Source organism: Chinchilla lanigera, unplaced genomic scaffold (assembly GCF_000276665.1).
Source record: "Chinchilla lanigera isolate Chin_1 unplaced genomic scaffold, ChiLan1.0 scaffold00018, whole genome shotgun sequence".
In the NCBI taxonomy this organism is placed as follows: domain Eukaryota; kingdom Metazoa; phylum Chordata; class Mammalia; order Rodentia; family Chinchillidae; genus Chinchilla; species Chinchilla lanigera.
Window position 1 is genome coordinate 5,968,400 of NW_004955419.1, and position 24,591 is coordinate 5,992,990.

At 41.9% G+C, this 24,591-nt stretch overlaps 1 protein-coding gene across 1 annotated transcript in view; it reads left to right on the forward strand.

Moving 5' to 3' along the window:
- The window catches only part of Ttll11 (tubulin tyrosine ligase-like family member 11), a gene marked incomplete at its 5' end in the record, with an annotated part of 236,943 nt that continues 212,352 nt past the window's right edge, over window positions 1–24,591 (forward strand). Inside the window, 1 exon segment of the mRNA XM_013513286.1 lies at window positions 1–210. Within this exon segment, the coding sequence (XP_013368740.1) occupies window positions 1–210 (210 nt within the window).

Here is a 24,591-nt window from a genome sequence, read left to right on the forward strand (position 1 = left end):
CCCGCGCCGTCCCTGTCCAGGCCCAGGCCGGCGCCAGCGCCCACGCGGGAGCTCGGCCAGCACGGGAAGCCCAGGGGCAAAGGACGAGGCTGCACGCGGAGCACGGGCCGCGGTCCCGACGAGCCGCGGCCGGTCACCGTGGACAGCTCCAAGGCTAGGACCTCGCTGGAAGCCCTGAAGATCAGCATCCGCCAGCTCAAGTGGAAGGAGGTGAGGCCCGGCCCCGCCGCGGGGCGCAGGGGGGTGGACAGAACAACCAGGTCGGCGGGCCGGGGCTGCTGCAGACTGCTCATCAAGGCCTAGCCCCAGAATCACTTCTAGGTCAAGTTAGCCTCCCGTAGCTGCGCTACAGTTCTGTGCGTTTCAGCCGCCGGCACTGGCTTCTCATAATGTAGAATCTGCAGCATGCAGACCGCTTTATACGTCTGTCTGTCTTCTCTACCAGCTTTGAGTCCCCGGAGCCAGAATCGCTCTCCTTCACCTCTTTATTTAAGTTACATTTGTTTAGCATTTACTGCGTGGTTCTTGGGAAGGATAACAGTTCGTACTTGGGAGGCAGGCAGACCAAGGGTCTCATTCTGCCCTGCTGTTGAACTGCAAAACTTTGAGTAAGTTGCTTTTCTCTTTAGCCCATTAGCCTCTCTGAAAGTGAGGTCAGCTACATCTGTCTCACTGCTTTGTCAGTATTAAAAAACCTACTGCCGAGTGTTGTATAGTGCAAATAGTCAATAAATGATAACTTTTTTTTTTTTTTTTTTGGTTTTACTACACTCTTTCTCTTCCTCCACCACCACCTTCATCATTATCATCAGCTCAGGCACTGTGTTTTATGATTCAGGGGTGGACATATAGCAAGTGCCAATAAATGGTGCATGGCAGGACAAATAAAGAGATGAGTTACTCATCCTTGAACCATTTAAAACCGTTTGGGGTCTGGAGTGAAGCGCTCATGACTTCCAGAGGTTTGTGTTGCAGTGGGCTAAGTGGTAAAGCTGTTTGACTCTGGCATCTGAGGCTGTTTAATGTACTTTGGGGAGTGTCAAGATTCCATTTTATGGTCGTCTGTGCTGGAGACCCAGAGGTTTGGCTGAGGTTAATAGGGATTAAAGCAGGCAACACGAGGACTCAGCCCTGTGCCTTGGCTGTGGTAGATGTTAACAGTTTTACAAAGTTGGAACCTGCAGAGAGATGGCCCTAGAAAGGACTGATATTAATGTCCCGGTAGGAAAGAGTCATTTGGTTTGGAAGGAAATCGAGAATCAGGCTGGGGGAACTTCTAGATGGGTAAGGGTTAGCTGGTGGGGAAGTCTGATTGCAGGTATCAGGACCCTCAACCTCAGGGTGTGAGATTTAGGGGAGGACTTTAATGCCTAGGGAATCTGGGGGTTGGGGAGCAAGGGAAGGCTCCTAGTTCTAGAGTTTCTGGGTTTCTAGACAAGGTCTCAGGCCCAGAGATATGAGGCCAGAAAGGTGAAACTGAACTGGCCAGTGGCAAGGTTCTAGTGAGAATCCAGGCACAGAAACCTGGCCACAGGAGTCAGGCCAGGCAGATTGACCACAGGACGATCTGCTCTTAACTTGGCCCCTGTTGAACTGCTCATCCAACTCTGTCCAGGGTGAACAGGTCCCCCGAACTAGGTGCCCACAGATGTATCAGAAAAGTAAGAAAAAAACAAAAACAAAAAAACCCAAAACCCGGGAACAAGGCCCAACAACCCCCAAGAACGAACCCCGAATAACAACCTCCAGAAACCTTTAATCAAAAACAAAAAAGGAAGCAACAAAAGAAACAAAAGAAAACAAACGGTTTTAGCAAGGACAATACAACTCAGTTATCATAGGAATGCGACCTGACCAGTAAGCCATCATGTTATCTTCCTTCGTGCATATCTCAGCAAAGCACCTGGTATTGACCCGGGGTCTTACAATGCTTATGCTAGACTTCCTCCAGAACCCAACAATCATGGCTTGGTCAGGCCTCAGGCGATACACAAAAGAGTAGCTAAGGAATGTCCTTCTCCACAAGGCCTGTGAAAGACAAGATACAAGAGGTGGGCTAAATCTTGTTCATTAGGCCAGATGGGCTCAGCCAACCCAGCCCAGATTCCTTTATTCACTCTGTAAATGTCCACCGTGGTGGTGCCAAGATTTCTACCAGGCCCTGGGAATCACACTTAAATTGTAACTCTTGCCTTGAAGGACCTTGTAGTTCACTAGAGAATAAAACACAAAGAAATAATTGCAGTCATCACAGGGCCAATACTGCTGCTTCTAGAAATACTGGTCTTCCAGTTACTTGCACTGCATACTCCTCTGTCATGTCTTCAGATCTCCGATCAAACGCCACCTCCCTGCAGAGGCCTTCTGAGATGATGCCCCGCTAGTCTCCAGCCCTTACTCTTGTTCATTTTTGTATAGCACTAAACTACCTGACATTATATTATGTATTTGTTTATTGTCTCTTCCCCTTACCAGAATGTAAGCTCCTTGAGGGCAGGGGCTTTGTTTTGTTTACTGCTGTATTTGAAAGTGCTTGGCATGTGGAAGTCGCTCAATAAATATTTGTTGGATGGATGAATACATTTTATGTGATGAGTGTTTCTCTTTCCATATGTGAAGGTGTTGGTGCTGTGGGAGGCTTGGAGGCACTTCCGGAAGGGCTTTTTGGACGAGGTAAACTCCAGTTGAGTCCTGAATGCGAAAAACAGGCTGGAGTTATTTAGAGGCCATGGACTTTGGGTCCCTGGTAGAAGGAGCGGCGTGGGCAAAGCGGAGGTACATGCAGGGCTTTGCATGAAGGTCAGTCTGGCTGGATAGCAGAGTGGGAGGTAGGATGATAAGAGATGAGGCTGCAGGAGTAAATGGATCAGATTATGTGCCACTCTATGGGATTTGGACTTTTTCTTGGAAAAGAGCCTGTGTGAGCATTGCAGAATTTTAAGGGTCTTCCATCTATAGCTGTACTACTTTGAGCAAGACAGCTAAACAGAATGCTTCTGGGCTTAGCTTATCCATACAGTGAGGGTGAGTAGAACTAGTTCATTGGTTTCCGGTCTTTTTAGTGGTACAGCCATGTAATGGCAGTGATAACCTACATGAGACCCTTGCACCAGTGAGCCCAGTGGGATGGGCAGTTTTCAGGGTCCAACGTGTGACTGCCTCCACAACCCCTGGTCTGCCACATTCTCCACTCTGAAAGCATATTCATGTGTGTTTGGAGATGCTCATTCTGGGATATTTGAACATAATTCACTCATAGCAGTAAGACTTTCCTGTTAGGTGTGTGGTTATTTACTTAACATCACTCTGCCCCATTAGTCTGTGCAGTCCAGAAGGTAGGGGTGGTGCCTGACATGCCCAGCATATTATATAGGTGCTCAACATTCATCAAATAAGTGACGGAATACTTGCAACAGAGCTTGTGGGTCACCCTGCTGCTGTAGAGTATGGAGTCTGAAAAGTACTCAACTAAACTTTAAAGTTCCTTCCTATTTTAGGCTATTATAATATTCTAAAAAATTAATTTCATGATAAGTAACATATGTATGAAACTGGTACTAGAAGAAGTGTAAACACACAATCTCGCTAGGGATTACTTTCCCTGATTTGTTATGGGAGTGATGTTGGATAAGATCACCTCTAACTTCTAGCACTGATGTTCTTGGAGCAAGAACTTTTACTAGGGAGTGGAGCCAAAGGTACTGAGCAAGAGCGAGTCCTCAGTTTCTCCATGTGTTATGACGGCCATGTTGGACAAGATCGTCTCTAACTTGGAGCAAGATCTTCCACTTGGGGCTGGGACAAAAGGCACTGAGCAGTAGTGTCTTGCATGTCGGGTTGTGCTGCTGCTGTGGATTTTGCCAGTCCTGGCTGGCTGGATTTTTTTCTTTTGTGCTGGGAGTTGAACTTGTGACCTCACGCTTGCCAGGCAGGCATGGCAGGCTAGCTTTGACAGAGGTGGGTAGGTAGTCCAGGTAGGAAATAAAGTCGCAAACACCAACCAGAGGCAAGCTCCATCTCCTTTTATGGGTACATAGCGAGACTATACAACATGGTCCATTTTTAATGAGGACTCTAAGCCAGCCCACAAATTCAGAAGTTTGTTTGGCTACTGAGTATACAGTCTCCCTCTTTTTTCACTTTTTTAAGTTTCACATATTTAACCAATAGGATAACTACAGTTGTGAACCCTTCATAATTCTTACCCTGTATCAGGTGTGTTTTTCAGCACTTTATACATACATAATTTATTTTTGATTCTCCAGACAACCCAATAAAATGCCTTATTATGCCCATTTCACAGATGAGAAAATTGAAGTACACAGATCTTATTCAAGGTCATCCAGCTAGTGAGGGCCAGAGCCAGCCTTTGAAGTAGGGAATCCGTATTGGACCAGTCTTCAGTTCTGTGCTCTTCCCATCGTTCCCCGCTGACTCTGTGGGCAGAGCCCAGGCGAGGGGCTGCAGCTAGAGATAGGAACAGGATGCATTCCCTGCTCCCCAAGGGCTCCCGGGGTAGAGGGACAGACCTGCAAATGGAAAATTACAGTCTTGTCTGGGAGCTTAGTGGGCAAAGGCATTCCATACGGAGCAGGAACAAAGACAGGGCGTGTGGGCCAGGTTCTAGCAGGTTTGGGATGCTGGCAGCTGAGGGAGCATGCGGAGGTTGAGAGAATAAAAGAAGGAGCCAGGTCATAGAGTATGTTGAATGCCATGCCAAGCAGCTTGCGCTGCTTCCTGTGTTTGCTCACAGATTGCTTGCCATATATAGACCCAGCTTTCCTTACCTAGTCTCCTTCTGTCTCCCGCCAACTCTCTGACAATTTAGTTTTCGGTCCTATCCATTCTAGGCAGGTCTAATTCAACAGTATCTATGATATCAAGTCTGTTTCCCAAAGGGAGAATTAGCAGATGGTAGCTCTGTAAACTTGTAGATAAGAATACAGTTATTCTCCAGTAGCAAAGTCATGTGTACAAAGTCACTGCTAGAGTTGCAGCAATAAAGGGGATGTTTCCTGGTTCAGAGTAGAGGCTCCATATTTGTGCAGTTGGATGGCCCTCTTCTAGTCATGTGGATTTCTCTCCCCAGCCCCTGCATATTCTCTTGCAATTTTTGCTACCCTCATTAGAGAAAACCTCGGAGAAAAGACACCATGGAGAATAGATGCCACTATTGTTGTGAGCCGCCCTCCTTGGAGATGTAGGTTGTGTATGTGTGCACAGCGGTGCCATGGACACCAGCTAACATGAATGAGGGCTCTGAAAAATTTGATAGTGGGATCTTTGTTAGTGCATTTGCATAAGCTCCTGTCCTGAGCTCTTTTACAGTATACACTCTTTGTTTGGGAGACTGCAAGTCACATGTTCTTTTCTTATTTATCCAGCTTTTCTTTAGAACATGCACATTTACTGTAATGTATAATATTAGCTACTGTTTATTAAAAATCTGACCTGAGTCCAGCACATGCCTATAATCCCAGCACTCTGGGATACTGAGGCAGGAGGTTTGCTAATTCAAGACCAGCCTGGTCAATTTAGCAACTTATACCTTGTCTCAACAAAAAAAACAAAACAAAAGGCTGGAGGTGTAGCTCAGTGCAAAAACCCTGCCTTCAATCTCCAGTACTAAAAAAGAAAAAAACCCATATGTGCTAGACATTGTACTGTTTATGCTCATTAAAAACTGTATTGAGCATTTAATATGAATTATTTCATCGTCACAACCACCCTCTGAGTCAGACCCTATTTCCAGATGAAGAAACTGAGGCTAGAAAGAGGTTGGTACAGGGCCAGTCCAAGGCCACACAGGTGACAAGTGGTAGAGCTGTCTGGGCCCCACGCTTCTAGCCAGCATACAATCCTATACCATCTTCATTGCCCCACCCATGCTGTGAGGAGGTATTCCATCTTCCTCAGCATCATCCTTCTCTTCTCCCACAGGTAACAACTGAAGAAACGGAGGCAGGCCCAGCAAATAAACAAGAGACAGGGTTCAGACAGCAGTGTATTTTGTTCCAAAACTCTATTTAAAGTATACTTTATAATTCTCCACGGCTTAGCCTTCATCTGACCCATAACTCTCAAATGACAGTGGAGTCACGCAGAACGAGCAGAGCAATATCGCAAAACAGGACTTAAATAAAACACATTGAAATGTATCCTGCCTGGCAGGGTGAGCATTTGGTGCCTGTGTCTTCCAGGTCCCGTTTGCTACTGTGCAGAAGGGACTTCTGTGCCACTGGAGAAGCCGAGTTGCATTGCCCCTCGATGGAATGTGAGCCTGAGATTTGAGTCACTGTCTCAGATTCCTTCTGGAAGAAGGCAGAGTATACTGCCATAAGATGAAAGGTTGGGTGGGTGGGTGGGGCTCTAACCTCCCCTACCCTTCTAGTTTTAAAGATAGTCATCACAATTTATGCCCTAGTTTTTGAAAAGAGCGTTGTGTTTAAGAATGGTTTATTCCCTACTCCTTCAAATATTCTCCCTCAGTGGGCATGTTATTTTAACATCTAATCCACTAGAATTTTTCCTTTGCATGTTGAACTTGTCATAACATAAAAATCAAAATTCACCACCACTGTTATTAGAACAGTATGTATAAAAGTTTCATGAATCCACGCTAAGCTCTTAAACAGTTCTTTAAAGAGACAGTAAATTCCAGGGTTCATATTCAAAGTCTACACTACAAATTAATTATTTTAGCAGGTGTGGTAGCTGCTAGAGCTATTTTCCATGTTGTAAACACCATGTATTGTGCCTCAATTTTGGTAAAATCTTAGAGACTTGTTTTGTATCGGCTGACTTTTGAATGCAAAAATTCACTCATACCTCTTATTTTCCTTTAAAATCTATTCCTTGGAAAGAACGTATTGTAAAAGTAATTGGCCATTTTAAGTGTCGAATCCTGGAGTTGGTGTGGGCTTTGAAATCAAGCTGCTAACAGGTTAAAATGCTTGCCACTAAGTGCTGTGTTCCTAGACTGATTTAATACAGAATTTCCCAGAGCCTCAGTTTCTTGATTAGTGACAGTGACACCTTGCAGAATTATTCTGAGGTTATGTGAAGAATGTATGCATACAAACATTGCCTTCACCCACACACCATTGGTGTTCAGTCAATGTTAATTCTTCTCCTATTGGGTAGGTGCAGACATTGGTTATTTGATCTATTTTAACTGGAAGAAAAAATTATCAGAGACTTAAATTTGCGTAGATAGGTTACTTGTTAATCTGAACAGATAAGAACAGTTTATTTTGACTCATTTAACAAATATTTTGTGATCTACTTATGCCAGGGTAGAGTTGGGCTCTATACAGCAGATAACATCCCTTTATTTTTGTTTTGTTCTGTCTTTTTGGCAGTTCTGGGATTGAATCCAGAATCTTACCACTAAGCTACATTCCCAGTCCCATAGCAGCAAAACAAAATACACATAAGGAACAGTTACATTTGGGGTAAACATCAACTTGATGTGGCCTAGTAGTAAACATTTTATTTTTTTTTGTACCAGGAATCGAACTCAGCACCTTGCGCTTACCAGACAGGTGCTCGTGCCGCTGAGCTATATCCCCAGCCCTAAACATTTTAAAATTATGCTAATTTAAAGTTTCTTCTTTTAAAATCAATTAAGCTTTTAAAGTTCCAGGAGTCTAACTGGATTTTTAAAGCCTCCATTTTGGACTTGATGCCCATCTAGTGCTTTTGTGTATCACGTTCACACATCACCACTGGAAACTCATTTACTTATTTAAACGTTAAGTGACATCTGTGTCTTGACTTTGGGTTCACAAAGCAAATAAGGTGGCTACTTCACAAGGCAGAATTTAGATTGCAGTACATGAAATGGAGGAGATGTGAATTTCCTGAGCTGATTTATTTGCTTCTTATTTTCAGCACTCTCCCAGAACATGGAAAATGTGCATTTGAGTCTTGGGCTGTGAGGCATAGTGTCCCAAAGCCCTGGGTTTGATCCCAGAACTGAGAACAAACAAACAAACAAGCCAGCAAACAGACCAAGGGGTGGGAATGAACTATTTGCTAGGATTATTCTGAGGTTTAAATCGTAAAAAATTTTGAAGTGCCTGGCACTTGGGTAAGAATATATTTTGGTTTTCCCTCTGATGAAGTCCTGACACCTCAATTATCTTTTATAGCAGAATGTTGATAGTGTGAACAGGCAATTAACCTTGCTATTCCTTAGTTAGTTTTGAACCCCCTTTTCCTGTGAATGCTGCTCTGAAGCTGAGTCATGTCCCGAGATCCCTCCACAAAATCGTTGTCTTGCTGGAGAGAACAACGATCACGTTCCTCTGGTCCAGATGGACTCACACCGCCCCTTCCAGCTCACATCAAGTGGTGCCTTGTCTTCGCAGCTGCCTCTGCTGCTGTTTGTGTACATGTTTGTTTCCCTGGCTGGTTGTGAACCATTATCTAGTAATTTTTATAAATGCTCTGTGAACCCCAGCAGGCATTTCCGGCGGCTCCTTCTCTTCTCCCATCTGCTTCTCTGTCATCTGAATAAAACTCTCTTATGCTTAATGAAGCTTTAAGACTAGGGCTGTTTATCTCCTGTGCAGTCTGCCCTAGGTACAGCTTTACTTTTTAAGTAAGTCCTTCAGCATATCTGTGGCTGGTAGTTGTATCTTGCGCTTTATGCTCATTGAGTGCTTTTATTCCTCTTTGTGTTAATACTGTGCTTATTGGGGATTAAAAAAAGTGAGGTTGGACAATTTTCTGGACAAGTAACAGGAACCACAGCATAGCTTAGTGGCTTAATACAGCAAGAGTTTTTTTCTTGCTCATGCTGTGGATCCAGTGTGCGTTGGTAAAGCAGGGGCTTCTCATCAGCTTGGTTATTCAGAGCTCCAGGCCTCCACTTGACATCTGCTTCCTTGAATCACCAAGAGAAAGGGCACCGATAACCTTTATTTGTTTGTTTGTTTTTTTTTGTTTTTCTCCGGTACCGGGGACCGAACTCACGACCTTGCACTTGCCAGGCAGGCGCTTTTGCCCTTGAGCTAAATCCCCAGCCCCCCAATAACCTTTAAAACTACTCCTCAGGAATGACACATCACTGATGCTCACATTTCATCCACCAAAGCGAATTAGGCAGCCATGGCCAACTTCAGGAGGCCTGGGGCAATGCACTCTTGCCCTGTGGGTGTAAAAAACACAAACCAGACTGCTCAGTAAGCTGTGATGACCACGACGAAGCTATTGTGTGTAGATACAAGCTATAAGTTGTATGTAAGTATAGACAAATTTTATCTCATATGTATTGTAAACATTTTTCCTCTGTTTTTTTTTTTTTTTTGGTACCAGGAATCAAACTCAGGACCTTGCGCTTGCCAGGTAGGCGCTTACACCACTGAGCTATATCCCCGGCCCCTTTCTCTGTTCTTCATTTAAATTTCTAACATTTCTCTTTTACGATGTTATCATTAATATTTTTCTTGCTCATTCACTGAAAGCAGCCTTAATTATTATTGACTTGTTAATCTAAAAGGGCAGAGAAACCCACAATGCTATCTTCAGGTGCTGTGAAACGTGTAGTGCATCAAGCTGTGTGGAGAGCCTTAGGGTCTTGCATTTCCATGGAACTGGGTATTTTATATGAAATTTTCACTCATTTACCTTGCTTGACTGTGATTTCGTGCAGTAAAGTGGCAGATGTTGTTATTTCTGTTTTACCGATGTGAGTGTGACATGGACTAAGATTTGGGTTTACTGCCCACCACTTATTACGTCGCTTGTGTTGTTGTCCCATTTCAGTCTTGTAAGTGTTATGTGTGGCAAAGTCAGTGTAGGGTCGGTGTTCATTTGTTTCAACTCCTCCACTCTCCAGAGGTTTAAGAGATACGGTGAAAGGTGAGAGGCGAGCTCTCCCAGCTCTCATACCACATCCCACCCTAGTGGACTACATCACCTATCCTAAGGTCCTGGCTCCTTAGAAATAAGACCATCGAAAGTTAGTGTTTACTAAAGTCATTCAGTGCGGAAGTGGGCTTTGAGCCTGCTTGTTAGTTTTGTTTAAAAAAAAACACACTTGTCATTTATATCATCTTTATGTATTGCTTAAAGTATTCACAATTAGGAAAAAAAACATAAAAAAACATTTATAACCCTCGTCAAGATGCGATGACTGTTTTCATGTTGCTGGATTTATTTCTAGAATTTATCCTGGAAAGTCCTGGTGTGTAACTCAGTGATAGAGCACCTGTCTTTCATGTGTGAGGCCCTGGGTTTCACGCCCAGCAGAAAAAATGGGAGGGAGGGAGGAAGGGATATAAGAGAGTAGGAAGGAAGGGGCAAAAGATAGAACATTTTCTGGGTATATGTTTTTATGTTTTATAAAACTGATATAGTTTTATGATGTTAATAGTAATCCCTGCATTGTAGTTTAAACCTTTTCCTTTGCTATGCTTTTCATAATCATTACTTTAATTGCTGCAAAATATGTATCCAGTGGGATGTACTTCTTATTTTTTCTATTATTAAATGCTTACATTTAGTCCTTTATTAAAAACTATTCTGGAATACTTCCTTTCCTAGATTTTGTATTATTTTGTATTTTTGTTTATTTGTTTGTTTTTGAGACTGGGTCTCACTATATAGTTCAGGTTGACCTTGAACTTACTATGGTCTTGAACTTGTAATGATTGTCCTGCCTCAGCCTCCTGTGTGCTGGGATTATAGGTATACACTACTATGCTTGGCTTCATATTTTTTTTAATGTTTACAGTACATGATGTTTATGTTCATCTTAGGGAGTAGGTACACGTACAAGACAACTTTCCAAAAGGGAAATCAGTGGGCCCCAGGGCACGGGCATCTAACGCTTTTGGAATGTCTTGCTAACTTGCTTTCCAAGTAAGTTTTAACAACTTATATTCAGCTCTCAGTGTATGAGTTCCTACCTGTAAGTACTTAACTTTGAAGAATATAATGACAAATTCTGGCAAAGAAAGTGGAACACACAGGTCTCTTCTGATCTCTGGGTCCTGTCCTCATCAAATACTTGATTGCAATCATAGTTCAGAGCAGGACATTTTTAGTAGAACTCTTAGTGTAGTCATTGCCTCTAAATTGAAGCCGTCATGTCAAAATGTAAAATAATTCTTTAATTTTCAAATTATGTATTCAGTAGGCATGCTTGATTTTCTCTTTATCCTTGACACGTCCACTTCTAACTCCTTTCCTTATCCCCGAAGAAAGGGCTTAAATATTTCATATATGATTTGACAATGAAATTGCTAAATGATTCAATACGTTATTTTTTAGAGTTTAAAAAAATATGTCTGGGTAATAAATAGGATACATTAGGAGCTGTATTAAAATGTCATGACATCATTACATTTTAGGGAACTGAAAACCCATAAAATGACTTTATACCTATGAGGATGTTCGTAAAAAATAAAACAGATAGCCAAGTATGTGGAGAAATTAGAACCTTTGTGTATTCTTGGTGGGGAACGTAAAATGATGCAACCATTTTGAGAAACAGGCTATTCCTCCAGATGCAAAACATTACAACATCCTCATAGTTCATTCTTTGCTGTATACCCAAGAGAAATACATACGTTCACACAAAAACTTGTACTGATAGCACCATTATTCATAATAGCCCAAAGTGTAAATCACTCAGATGTCCACCAACTGATATATAATTAAGATGTGGTATATCCAGGCAATGGAACATTATTCAGCTGTTAAAAGGAATGAAGTACTGATACATACTATAATATGGATAAATCTTGAAAAACATTATACTACATGAAATAAGCCAGTCACAAAAGATCACGTAGTATGTGATTTAACTAGCATTAAATGTTCAGAATAGGGCAATATGTAGAGATCGAAAGTAAGTTAGTGGTATCCTACAGGTATGGGTCGGGGAGAATTTTGGTTGGGGAAGTGGGGAGTGACTGTTGCTGGGTATAGGATTTCTTTTTGGAGGTGATAAAAGTGTCCTAAAAATGAGTCAGATGTTGTTAGCATAACTCTATGAATACGTTAAAGACCTTTGAATTGTATGCTTTACCTGAGTGAATTATATAGTATGTAAATTATATTTCAGTAAAACTGTTTAAACTGTCATACGCTCAGCCAGCTCTCATGGAATAGTGCTTGTTTCCTTGGTGGCAATTTGAAATAGCTTTAGGACTCAAGTTCAGTGTCCCCTGTTGTTAGTTGTGTGTCACCATATTGACTGGTACTGGTATTCAAGCTCTCTGGACACCTGTACCCACACCCAGCATGTAGTTTTTAAAAAAATCACCTTTTAGTTCTATGTATTTTATGTTTTCATGAAGATTTCTTTTTCTTTCTTTCTTTCTTTTTGGTAGTGCTAGGGATCGAACCTAGGCCCTTGTGCATGCAAGACAAGAACTCTACCACGGAGTCACATCCTCAGACTGAAGATTTTTTTTTTGACCCATGGGTTATTTAGTTTGTATCTTTTAAAGCTGGGGATACAGCTCAGTGGCACAGCACCTTGCTTGGCAAGCAGAAGGTCCTGAGTTTGATTTCTGGTACAAAAAAAAAAAAAAAAGAATTTGTATCTTTTACATTAATTTTCTAGACATGTGTTAATTTCTATTTATTTTTTGTTATTAATTTCTATTTTAATCACGTTGTGGTTATAGGATATTCTTTCTTTTCTTCCTCTCTCTTGCTGTCTGTCTTTTTTCCCTTCTTCTTCCTTCTCCTTCTGTTTTGCATTTTTTTGCTTCATGGCCATATATATGGATAATTTTTACAAATTGAGAACGTGCATTCTCTAGGCATTGAATTTTAATACTTTACATGTGCATGTTAGAGTGACTTGTGAAATACATTATACAAATCTTATAGCTTGAATTTTTTATCTTACCTATTCATTAACTGAAGACTTATGCTAATGTTTCCCTAGATGATTGTGAATGTCATGTATCTTTTAACTTGTTTTTTTCTTTTTTGATTTCTCCCTGTACTATTATAGAAGTTGTGTTTAATTTTTACTCATCTAAGATTTTAGCCCAGAACATTTAATATGTATGTATAATGTTGAAGAGAAAATGTATGTTTTTGTTAAGCAACATTTTAGTTCTAGTTTATTTCATCCTTATATTTAAACTTCAAAAGCTAGCTTATTATTATATTTTGTATAGTTTCAGTGTCTTTTAGATTTATCTACATTTACTATTTGCTTTATTATTTTATTTTACAACTCAGACCTTCCTCAAGAAATCATTTTCTTTCTCTTGGAAATAATTTTAGAAGTTACTTTAGTGAGATACTATTTGTAATACACTCTATCAGGTTTTTTTTTTTTTTTTGTCTTTTTGAGATAGGGTCTTGCTGTGTAGTTTGAGCTGGTCTTGAGCTCACTTTGTAACCCAGGCTGGTCTTGAACTCGCAACGATCCTCCTACCTCAGCCTCCTGAGTGCTGGGATTATAGGCGTGCGCCACCACGCCCGGCTCTCTATCAGTTTTTATTTGTCCAAATTACCTTTATTTTGTCCTCTGTCTTGAAATACAGTTCTGTGCAGTTCTGTGTTGTTAGTTATGTGATAGCAGTACTTTGAAGGAATACCAATGCTTTCTCATTTCCATTTTTGCTGTGGAGAAGTCAGCTGTCTAATTTTTCATTTGCTAGTTAGGTGTTTTCTTTTTTGGCTGCTTTTTAAAATCTCTTTGTCTCTGATGTCTTTGGTGTAACTAATTCACTTCTAGGAGAGGATTTCTTTTTATTTATTCTGCTTGGGATATGCTGGCATTTTTGTTTCTGAGGTTTGATATTCTATCAGTTATGGAAAGTTTTCATACATTTTCTTTTTCAGGGTTGTTTCTCATCCAGTCTTTCAGTCCTTTCTATGTGGAATTCTGATTTAAGTGTTATACCTAAATCTAACATGTCTCTTGGAACTTTAATATCTGGCAATTTTTTGAGGTGTGGGTCTAAAATAAGGGTCCTCATTCTGTGCAGGTGCCTCAGAGGGTCCTGCTGACTCAGAACACGTACATTTTTTGGTGTTAGACTTTTTCAGGTTGTAAGCATAGCAGGAATTCTGACTCTAGACTTGTATCAGGAAGGTATTATGATTAGACACTGAAGGGAGAGTGTTTACTTCCCCTTGCATAAGCCAAGGGCAAGACAAAGCATGATTTCTTCTAGCTCACCTACAAAGGATGTGGCCTTTCAGAGAGCTGGGCTTAGTATGGGAATTTCCAATTTGATTCTCCTCTTACCAGCAGGCATTCAGGAGCCAGACCACATTCAGAGGTCAGAATATTGCCTACATGTACGGGAAACAAGATAATTACGCTTGTCTTTTAAGAAGATCACTCTGGTGCCCTATGGAAAATGGGTTACTGAGGGCTTTAAGAGTGGAGGCAGGGAGAGAATGCTATCGTAGGCCTCAGGGGAAAGGTGATGTCACCTGGGACAGGATGGAGATGGATGGGAAAGGTTATTGATTGAGACAGTCTGTCTCTTCCCCTAGGCTGTAAGATATTCAGTAGCAGGGAGCTTGTCTTATTCATCTTTGAGTCTTCCCATGCCTGGTACAGAGAAAGCATTCACAAATGCTAATTAAATTACGCTATCACATCACTAATGGTTATAGTGCTATTTTTTTTGGACTACCTTCAAAGTGACTATGTTCTTTATAGGGAAGTGACATAAAGGGATTCCAGGCAGTGAACTCATGGCTGTCTCTGGCATTGCAAAGATTAAGCCAGAAATAGAGAGCCAGCTGTTTGTAAGTCCTTGAAAGCCTTCGGTTTGGTGGGGTTTATTTTCCATGATAACATAGCTTTCTTTAGCCTGTGCACTTGTCCCTTTCTCAAGGAGTCTCTGAGACTACTTACATAAAGCTTTACCATCTTACTGGATTTTTCATGACGTTTTCTCAGAAATTACTCAACTTTATGACTCCCTTGGCACATGGCAAAGATGTTCCTCTAATGATATGTTATAGCTGTGAAAACTTCTTGCTCCTAAGGCGTTCTTGTTGGAAAAAAGTTCTCTGTGTGTCTAGGGAACAAAGGGAGGGGCAGATGGTCCTGGCTGTGTGACAGCTTAATAAGCTTCAGCTGGTCACTGGAGACTGTTGCTGTAAGCCTGGATGCAATACCGTTCCACTATAATGAGCAGAAGTATTTCTAGAAAGTACGGTGAGATAAAACATACATATGCAAACTTAAATTCTGAGACCTTGAAGATCTTCGTTCTTCTTCAACAAATATGTGTTGAATGTCTGTGTCACCCAAAGCCTGTGCAAAGCAGTGGGGGGAAAGATGGTATCAGACACTGTCTCTGTTCCTGAACCAGGGCTGGTACTGGCCCATACTGTCCTTTTGCATATAGCAGAAAAAGGTGACCCTTCCTCTGGGAAAAATATTAGTTTAGTGAGTCTACTATTTGTTATAATGGATTGGATAAATGAATTAATTATTAAATAATATTTACATAGTATTATAATGAAGACTTGTTGATTTCAACTTGGAATTCAGAAATATCCTAGCATGGTGACCTTCCAAGAAGTCATTGAATTGCAATACGAAGCTTCAGATGTCGCCACTGCACTAATAATGAAGAGGGATTTAAAAAAAATTAAAGGTTTCCTACCCCCAGTTATCTATTAGATGTAAAATTAGTCGCTATTTAGATCTAGAAACCTACTAGATCAACAAGGTCTTTTGATTATCAAGTGTGTCAAAGGGAACAATACATACTGGCTTGTTGAAATAAGTCACTCAACTTCCATCTGCCAGGAAATTATTATTGTAAATATAAAATCACCCAGAACTAGAATAATCTGGTATTTGTTTCTCCAATAGACTATTTCTCAATTCCTAACTTAAATCCTTTTATTATGACAATATGTAAATATTATACAATAACTAATTTTTGTTATGGCTGTGCCACTTGTTATAGATTAAAGCGTAAGTATAAAAATATTCCAAGTTGGGCACAGGCCTGTCATCACAGCCACTCCAGAGGCTGAGGCAGGGCGGTCCTTGGATCCCTTTTTGACACATTTTGGCCATTAAATACTTGTCAGCTTTCTTTCTGGGTTCCAGCTACTTTCTGGATAAATGAGACAGCCTGAGTCCAGAATGGTGAGGTGTTGTTTGGTTTAAATAGACCACATTGATCTTCCTCTTTCTTCCTGCCTGCAACTTCCTCTCTAGGTGTCAGTTTAAACTTCACTTTTTCCAGGAAGCCGTCCCTGCTTCTTTGTTCCCTCTTTGTTTCTTCTGTGTTCTTTCTTGGTGTTTCCCTTTCACAGCATGAATCAGCTTTATTTTTTATTTCTTGTTCCAGCCCCTCATACCAGATTTTAAATTCAGCCAGTGCAGGGACCCCATCTGTCTTGCTTAGTGTTGTTTATTATTGGATCTTCACACTCCAGGGCACAATGCCTGACCTATTGTATAATCAGATTTTGATAAATATTGGCTGGAATAATTTTTTCATCAATTGTCCAAACATTTCCTCAGCCCTGCTTTTGTGCATGGGCCCAAACACTGGGCAAACACAGGCATGGTGCCCCATGGGGCCCTGTGCTCAGGGAGCTCCCAGTGTACAGTCAAGATGATATAGTGCAGCAGTGAGCAAGAACAGGACAAGAGGAGGGGCAGCTGGCTCAGATTCAGGGCTCAGAGAGGCCTCTTCTAGGAAGGCCTCTGAGTGAGGCAGGGGTGAGCCAGGATTCAGGCAACGGAGGCAGAAACAGCACTCAGCTGGGATGGTGGCGCCGTGACAAGCTGGAACACCGGGCATGAGGGAGATTGCACACAGTTTACTCTACCTGGAGTCCGGGATAGGAGAGTGTGGGAAGGAACCTGAAAAGGATGCAGGAACCAAGTGAGAGAGAGCTGAGCTGCACAGAGAGCTCTGGGAAGTCCCTGGAAGAAAGGGTTTAGACAGGTTGTGCATGCGTGTGTGCGTGCATGTATGTGAAAAATCAGATGTGTAGATAGGAAAGCTCCAGCTGGGGTGGGAGGTGTCTTTAGGGGTGGAGGTGATGAGCTAGAAGTGGAGAAACCTTCCTTACTGGCAGGAAGAGTTGCCTCCTCCTCTGTTTCTAACACCTGGCAAGTGCCTGGTGCAGAATTAAGCATTGAAATGACATTCTGTGCCTGGGTCAGTCTGTCGAGACCAGTAAAAGAGGATTCAAGAGTCCTCATTGCAGAAATACCAGGGCTTTATTGAGCCTCCTGGCAGTCCTGTGGCAAGTAAGGGCATCTGTCTTTAGCTCCGCTCTCAGATCAGGTAACAAAGACCTGGATTGACCAAAGCAATTGTCCCAGTCATACCGCTGAAAAGTGACAAAGCCAGAACTCACACCCAGGTCTTTGTTGTCAAGTACATTGTCCTTTGTCCTGTGCTGTAACTTGGGAATGCTGGGGATTGGACTGGCTCGCTGGTGTCTCTTCTTCCCACGGATCATTGTCCTTCCTTCTGAAAAGGGAGGGACCAGAAGAGGTGTTTCTGGGCATCCAGTCATGGAAGGGGGCATCTCCAGTGTCTCTCTGGGCAATAACGTCCCCTTTCCTGAGTCTCCTTCCAAGCAGACATGGAGGCCCAGGGGGGAAGCCGAGAGCTGTCCTCACCAGCACAGCAGGGAGAGATTTGTATGCTGCTGCATCCTGAGCGCCTGGGCATCACGCTGCTATTTAATAAAGGCCTCATTGCTTGAAGGACCATTAAGCAACCAATGATATATATCAGCCTTATTGAGGAGGAAGATGCAGAGTTAAATCAAATTCAGGCCATGTGGAAATAAAACAATAAAGAGGCTGTTCACGTGCGTGGCTCTCTTCCTAAGGGGAAAGCAAACATCCAGGGTCCACTCTGAGCCAGGTCCTGGCTGGAGCTTTTGTACTGGTTTTCTTACTGAAAACATGCATCCATCTGCCCAGCAGACCCTGGGCGTGGCTCAGTGATTTGTGTCCTTTCCTGGTGCTTCCCACCCCCACCTTTCATCAAATGTTTCATCGTGTTTTCTGTCTTGTAGTAAAGGAAGATCATTTAAAACACTTTCTGAATTGTGTGGCATTAATAGTCATGTGCCTGCAGATCGTCCCCAGTTCTCCAGCTTTTGAGTTGGTGTCGCCTCAGTCTGAAGTCTGATCTTTCTGAATCCTGGCTTCAGTCCTTTCAGCTTCTGGGAAATCTATTACCTGTGAATAAAAGCACATTCACGTTTCCCCTCCACCCTTGCACCATCCCCTCTTTGCAGTAGTTGTGACTGAAACCAAGACCTTCATACAGCTACATCCCCAGCATCTATCTATCTATCTATCTACCTATCTATCATCTATCTATCCTTCCATCCATCCATCCGATTTTGAAATGGTCTCACTAAGTTGCTAATTTGCCCAGGTTGGGCTTGGATTTGTGATCCTCCTGCCTCAGTCTCCCAATTGCACCCCATTTAAAAACATTATAACCAGAGAAGCCAACTGTAATTTGATCCATTATATACTGCAAAGGGCCTGTTTTTTCACCACATAGCTTAGAATTAGTGTTTTGTGCCTGTGAAAATCTCCCTTTTTAAAGTCTCAATATATTTTTATTAGCTTTTGGTTCCATGTTAGTATAATCTCTGTTATTGGGCTGTATAGTCACTCTTTTTTATTATTTATTGACAAACACTGAAGACCCCTCCATTGGCTGACATATTCCGGAGAATAACTGGAAAGCGGGTGTGATTAACCCCTTCTGCAGCTGGGGAAAATGAGGCTCACAGAGGTTCATTAACTTGCCTGTTTCATCTGGTAAGTGGTAGGTCTGGGATTTGAACCCAAGTTGCTTGGATTCTAATTCCATAACCTCTCCTAGCTGAAAGGCAAAGCTCATGGTTTCTTTTTATCTTGCTGCTTCAGTTACTCTGCTCAACTCCTTCATTAGCGAGGATTCCAAATTAGTATGTGTTACCGAGCTGTCTGGTGTGGGAATGAGTTTTGTTTTGACAGCAGTTATAGAGCCTGTGCTGAGAAGATATTCCTTAAGCCAGAATGAGAGAGGGTAAAAGTCCATAGAAATCTGCAAGAAAGGAGAGGCAGCCTTTGTGTTTGACTGGCTGGCTGATTGAGCTCTAAAGAGATCTTATTTTTTTCCCCCATCCTTTTCTTCTTGGAAAGCTAAATTACTTCAAGGGATTCCTCTCAGTTCTTAAACATGGCTGGGAGATTTTAGTTAAGAAAACTCCTTATGTGTTGAGTTTCGATTTTCTGAAGCTGTACTTTAGCATATTGCAAACTTGCCTGATCTAAGAACCACCTAGGGCATTTGTTTTCCAGTAGGGGTAGGACCTGGGGATTCTTTATTATTTTTTTTAACAAGCTCCCCTGGGTGATTCTTGTGATCCGTCTAGTTTGGAAAACACTGAATGTCATAGCTGGGGATTGGGTCTCCTTTGTGGACCATCCTCTTTAGATTTGAAACAGAGCTGCTCATGTTGTATTGTAGTAGATGGAGCATGAATCCTGTGGTCAGAAAGCACAGGATTCAAAAACCCTAATCCACCCACTTATACATTGTGTTATCTTGGGCAAATAACTGACTGTTCTTATCTCAAGACCCCTGTCTTGGTTACTTTTTTCTTGCTGCTGGGACAAAATACCTGACGCCCAAAATTAAGGAGGGAAAGGTTTATTTCTCTTACAGTTAATGGAAGTTTCAGTCCATACTTGGCAGATTATAAGGCAGAGTGTCACATAGCAACAGCTCAGGCGGCAGAACACTGCTAAGCTGCAAGCACACACCAGGGCGGAATGGCGGAGGAATGGCCCAAGCACTCTTTTCCTCTCCCTTACATATGCAAACTATCCACTCCCGGGCGGGTGCAGCTCTCACACCCATATTCAAACTCTAATAGCCTGCTCCTCAAGCCTGGCCGCTTGAGGTTTTTGGGGGACACACAGATATAAACCATAACAACCCCTGTGAACCATTTCCTGTGCCTAGAAACAGGAGGTTGTTTTCTTTTCTCCACTTCTTCACCCTTCCTCTTTTGTCTTCTCATTTTTCAGCTCTCAGGGAGCATTTCCCAACTCCCCGTAAGCTGGGTCACGCATCACTCATTATGTAAGAATATTTAAGTGTCAGTCTTTCCCTGTTGGACTATATGCTCCGTGAAAGCAGGACTCAAACCCCTTATGTGTATGATTCCGTTCTCAGCACCTGGCACAGTATAAGGTGGGCGAGCTCTGGGTCTTACTTTTTTTATCTGTAAGAAGGATGAATATTATCAGTCAACAGAGGTGTTGGTTGGTAGCATGAGAGGAACAACATGCAGGAAGCATTTAATAAAGTTAGTCTTTGCCTGCTTTTGGATATTTCACATATAATTATTGTACTGGATAGACTAGATTTTAACTATGGCTTTAAGGTTATTTGTTTGTCCCACCTATCTAAAAGGCTCTGAAGTTTCTTAAAGTTGCATAATGCAACCTTTCTTCCCAACTCAAAAGACTGTCTTTCAGTGGTCCTTTAACTTTGTTCTGACTACTCATTTATTGGTATCCAATAATTTTACCTGCTTTCCTGTGGATAGCATGTCTTTAAGATTTATTTGTTCAGTTTGGCACTGAGAATGAAGATAATATGATTGTAGGTTGAACTTGATATTTTAAAAAGATTATGGATGGTATGATGGCTTTCAAAGGTACCTTTATTAAATCCCTTTTCCTGGAATTCTTTAGAAGAAAGTAAAGAACATTGACTTCTGAAGATTTCCTCTTATCTTTTGTGAAAGACTGATATTTTAGGCAGACTGAATTCAAAATTTTATTTTGTTTCCCTACCCAGCTGGGAATACCTTTCAGATGTCTGACTACCATTTAGATTTAAGGTTTACGAGAATGACTCACTATTAATAGGCCCTTCTGTACCTTAGCAGATAGAAGTTGCCAAGTGGTAGGGTGACTAACAGTCCTGATTTGCTTGGGCCCTAGAACACTGAACTTTCAGTTGAATCCCAGAACAATCCTTAGCAAACTGGGGTGAGTTGGTTGGCCTCTTATGCAATATACAGAGTGGTTTGCTGAAGGAATTGGAGGAGTTGTGAATAAGCATTAGCATGTTTTTCCTGTTTTTCTTTCCTTTTCCTTTTCTTTCTCTCCTCTCCTCTCCTCTTCTTTTTTCTTTTCTTCTTTTTGAGACAAGGTCTCACTGTGTACTTCAGGCTGGTTTTAACTCACTATGTAGCCCAGGCTGGCTTCAAACTCATAGTGATCCTCCTGCCTCAGCCTTCCTACTGCTGGGATTATAGGCGTGCACTACCACGCTCAGCTTCCTGTTGTTTTTAAGAAACACAAGAACCATATGCATTTCCTATTACCTTTTAAAAATCTGTAATAGTTTTTGAAAATTAATTTTTCTTTTAAACCCACTAAACTATATAAGGTGGTCTTAAATGTATTTGTACCACTTTTGAAATAATGGCAGTGATTTAGAAATGAATGGTATTTAAAATCCTATCTTTTCTACATCTGAAAGACTACTAGTCAATTTATATGACCTATTTTCCAGCATTTATCATTTCATTGATGTATTATAAAGTATTTTTCCAGTGAAATATCAACAATAGAACTGATATTTTATATGAACCTTGAAAATAGGTCAGTTTTAAAGGGACTCACACAAATGGTATATTATCATTTAATCCTCACAAGGTGCAATTTAAAGTTATTTTAAAATGTATTTGTGTCATTGTCATTCCCCAAAAGTATGTAAAGTGGCTTTGAAAATGACACACATGGACAAAGAGTCTAGCTCCATGATAGAGCCCTTGCCTAGCATGTGCAAGTCCCTGGGTTTGATTCCTAGCACCATAAGAAATGAGCAAGCAAACAGAAAAACACAAGTTAAAAGTTTTTGTTCCCTCTTTTAAATCAGGATGATATAATAAAATACAATCAGAGAGAAATTCATATGTAGAAATGCGTGCTAAAGGTCTTGCACTATATTTGTTTTGCAACACAGATTTGATTCTGAGATTTCTATTTACCAAAAAGAAAGAGAAATGTGCCAAGTTGTAAGTCATGATGTAAGTCAAGATAAAATAAGAGAAGTTTGAGAGAATTTTGGCTTTTCCTAGCACCAAGGCTGGGAGAAATTTCCCCAGAGGGCCTTCATAAAGGAGGCCCTGCCTCATGTGGTGGATGGCATCCTTCAACAGCATCTCAAATCAATAGAGTTTTAAGGTTTTGTATGAGATAAAGCCCCTCTGTGCATTGTGAGGGTATAAAGCAAAGTGCCAATAAGATTGGTTACTACATTTAATGCAGTGGTCCTACTCTGCAGCTGTGCCCCCCTGTAACCACCCTCAGTCTTCTAACAAGCTTTCTAACTTTCAGATTCCTACCTGCACTAAATCAGCATCTCAGTACTTTTCAAAACTTCTGTACGGTCCCGATAGAGAACTACTGCTTTAGAATTTTTAAAAGATTTTCAAGGAGGGAACCCAGATGTCTAATAAACATTTGAAAAAATAATTCATTCTCACTAGTCTAATCATGAAGATGCAAATCAAGTCAGCAGCAAGGTACCATTTCACATCCATTAGATTGGCAAAATAGCAATATTTAGTGGAGTCGTGATTGTGTATACTCTGTGACCCAAATGATTTCACTTCTACAGAAATTCTTGTTCACGTGCACAGAGATACAATGAAGATGTTTATTGCAATGTTCTTTGTAATGAGGAAAATTGGAAAGCACCTACATTCCATCAGTATTGGGGTACATAAGCCAATTTATGCATGGGGTTGGAATTGTGTCTCTCCAAAAGATGTGTCCAAGTCCTAAGTCATATTTATGAACATGAGCTTGTTTGGAAATAAAGTCTTCACAGGTAACTAAGGATCTTGGGATGGGATGATCTCAGATTTAGGATGGGCCCTAAAACCAATGACAAGTGTTCTTACCAGCAAGGAAAAAAGAGATGACAGAGACACACAGAGGTCAAGTCCATGTGAAGGTGGAGGCAGAGATTGTGGAGATGAATCTAAGGCAGGGAAGGCCCAAGGTTGCTAGCAGCCACCAGAGTCTAGGAGTGTGGTATGGAATGGATTCTCCCTCACACCCCTTGGAAGGAATCAACCCTGCCACCGCCTTCATTTTGGATGTCTGGCCTCCAGACTGTGAAGGAATAAATTTCTGTTTTAAGGCATCATGTTCATGGTAATGCATTATGACAGCCGAGGAAACCAATAAAATGAAGATCTCCCAGGACCCAGGAATAGGAAAAGGGTATAGTTTTCTCTCCCCCGAGAGCATGGAAACATGGAGCTAATGATTGTGCAAACAGTGTAGTCCTGATCTGAGGCTGAAAGGGCCCCTGGAGACCATGCAGTCCAGTTTCCCACATTTCACAGATGAGGATGCCCAGGCAGCGGGAGTGAGTGATGTGTCCAAGACTCTAGAGCTAATAAAGGCAGAATTGGGACTCGAACCAAGATCTGTCTGCTTCCTGTGTTGTTTCCACTTCAGTTGTGGCACTGGCACTAAGATGTGTCTGATCTTCACATATCAGTGTGGCAGCAGGGACTAGAGGAAGGGAGTTCACATGCTGGAATTGGACTGAATGGCTTTGCCCTCCCACACTGCCAGCATGGCAGGGAAAAGGTCGTAGAACTTCTCTAACCCCCAGGTTCCTCTTCTGGGCAGCAACGCTAACCTTTTATTGTATACAGCAAAACACCCAACCCCCTGGACACATATACTCAAGTGAGAGTATACATGAAAAAGTATTTGTTAGACTGCAAGTTACTGTGAAAATGCTGTAGTAGTTATTGCCACTGTCTTGGTTACTTTTCTCTCATTGCTGGGACAAAATATCCAGTGCCCAAAATTAAGGAAGAAAAGGTTTATTTAGCTCACAGTTTGTGGAGGTTTCAGTCCATACTTGGCTGGCTCCAAGGCAGAGTGGCAGATGGCAGATGGCAACAGTTCATGGCAGCAGAAGATAGCAAAAGCAGCCAGAGCAAAAGAGAGGAGTGGTGGCAAGCAGCCTCTTTCTCTCCCTTACATTGTATGCAAACTACCCGCCCCAGGGCAGGTGTAGAACTCACATCCATAATCCCAGCATTGGATCATGGATCAACCATAAGCTTTAAAAGCCCGCCCCATGACTGCATGAGGCTTTGGGGGGACATCCAGACACAAACCATAACAGCCACTATTATCTTATCTAGCCTTACCCCCAGGAAAGTAAAAACTCAACAAGTAGGGTAGGCAGAATTCCAAGATGACCCTGAGTGCTATTTGCATTACCCTTTCCCCTTGGGCATGGTGGAACCTGTGGCAATGATGACACTCCTGTGCCTATGTTACATTATTTGGCAAAAGGGAGCCTTCCGTGGGTGAGCCTGGTCTAATCAGGTGAGCCATTTAAGAGCAGAGCTTTCTCTGACTAGTTGCTTCAGAGCAAGCCTGAAAGATGTGCTCAGGCTAGTGTGGAAGACAGACTGGAAGTCTGGAAGACAGACCCACACTGCACACTTCCCCCCAGGGCCACTGTGTCAGGGAACAGTAGATTGCCTTCCAGGAGCTGAGTGCCTCACCTGGCCAATGGCTAGAAGGAAAATAAAGAG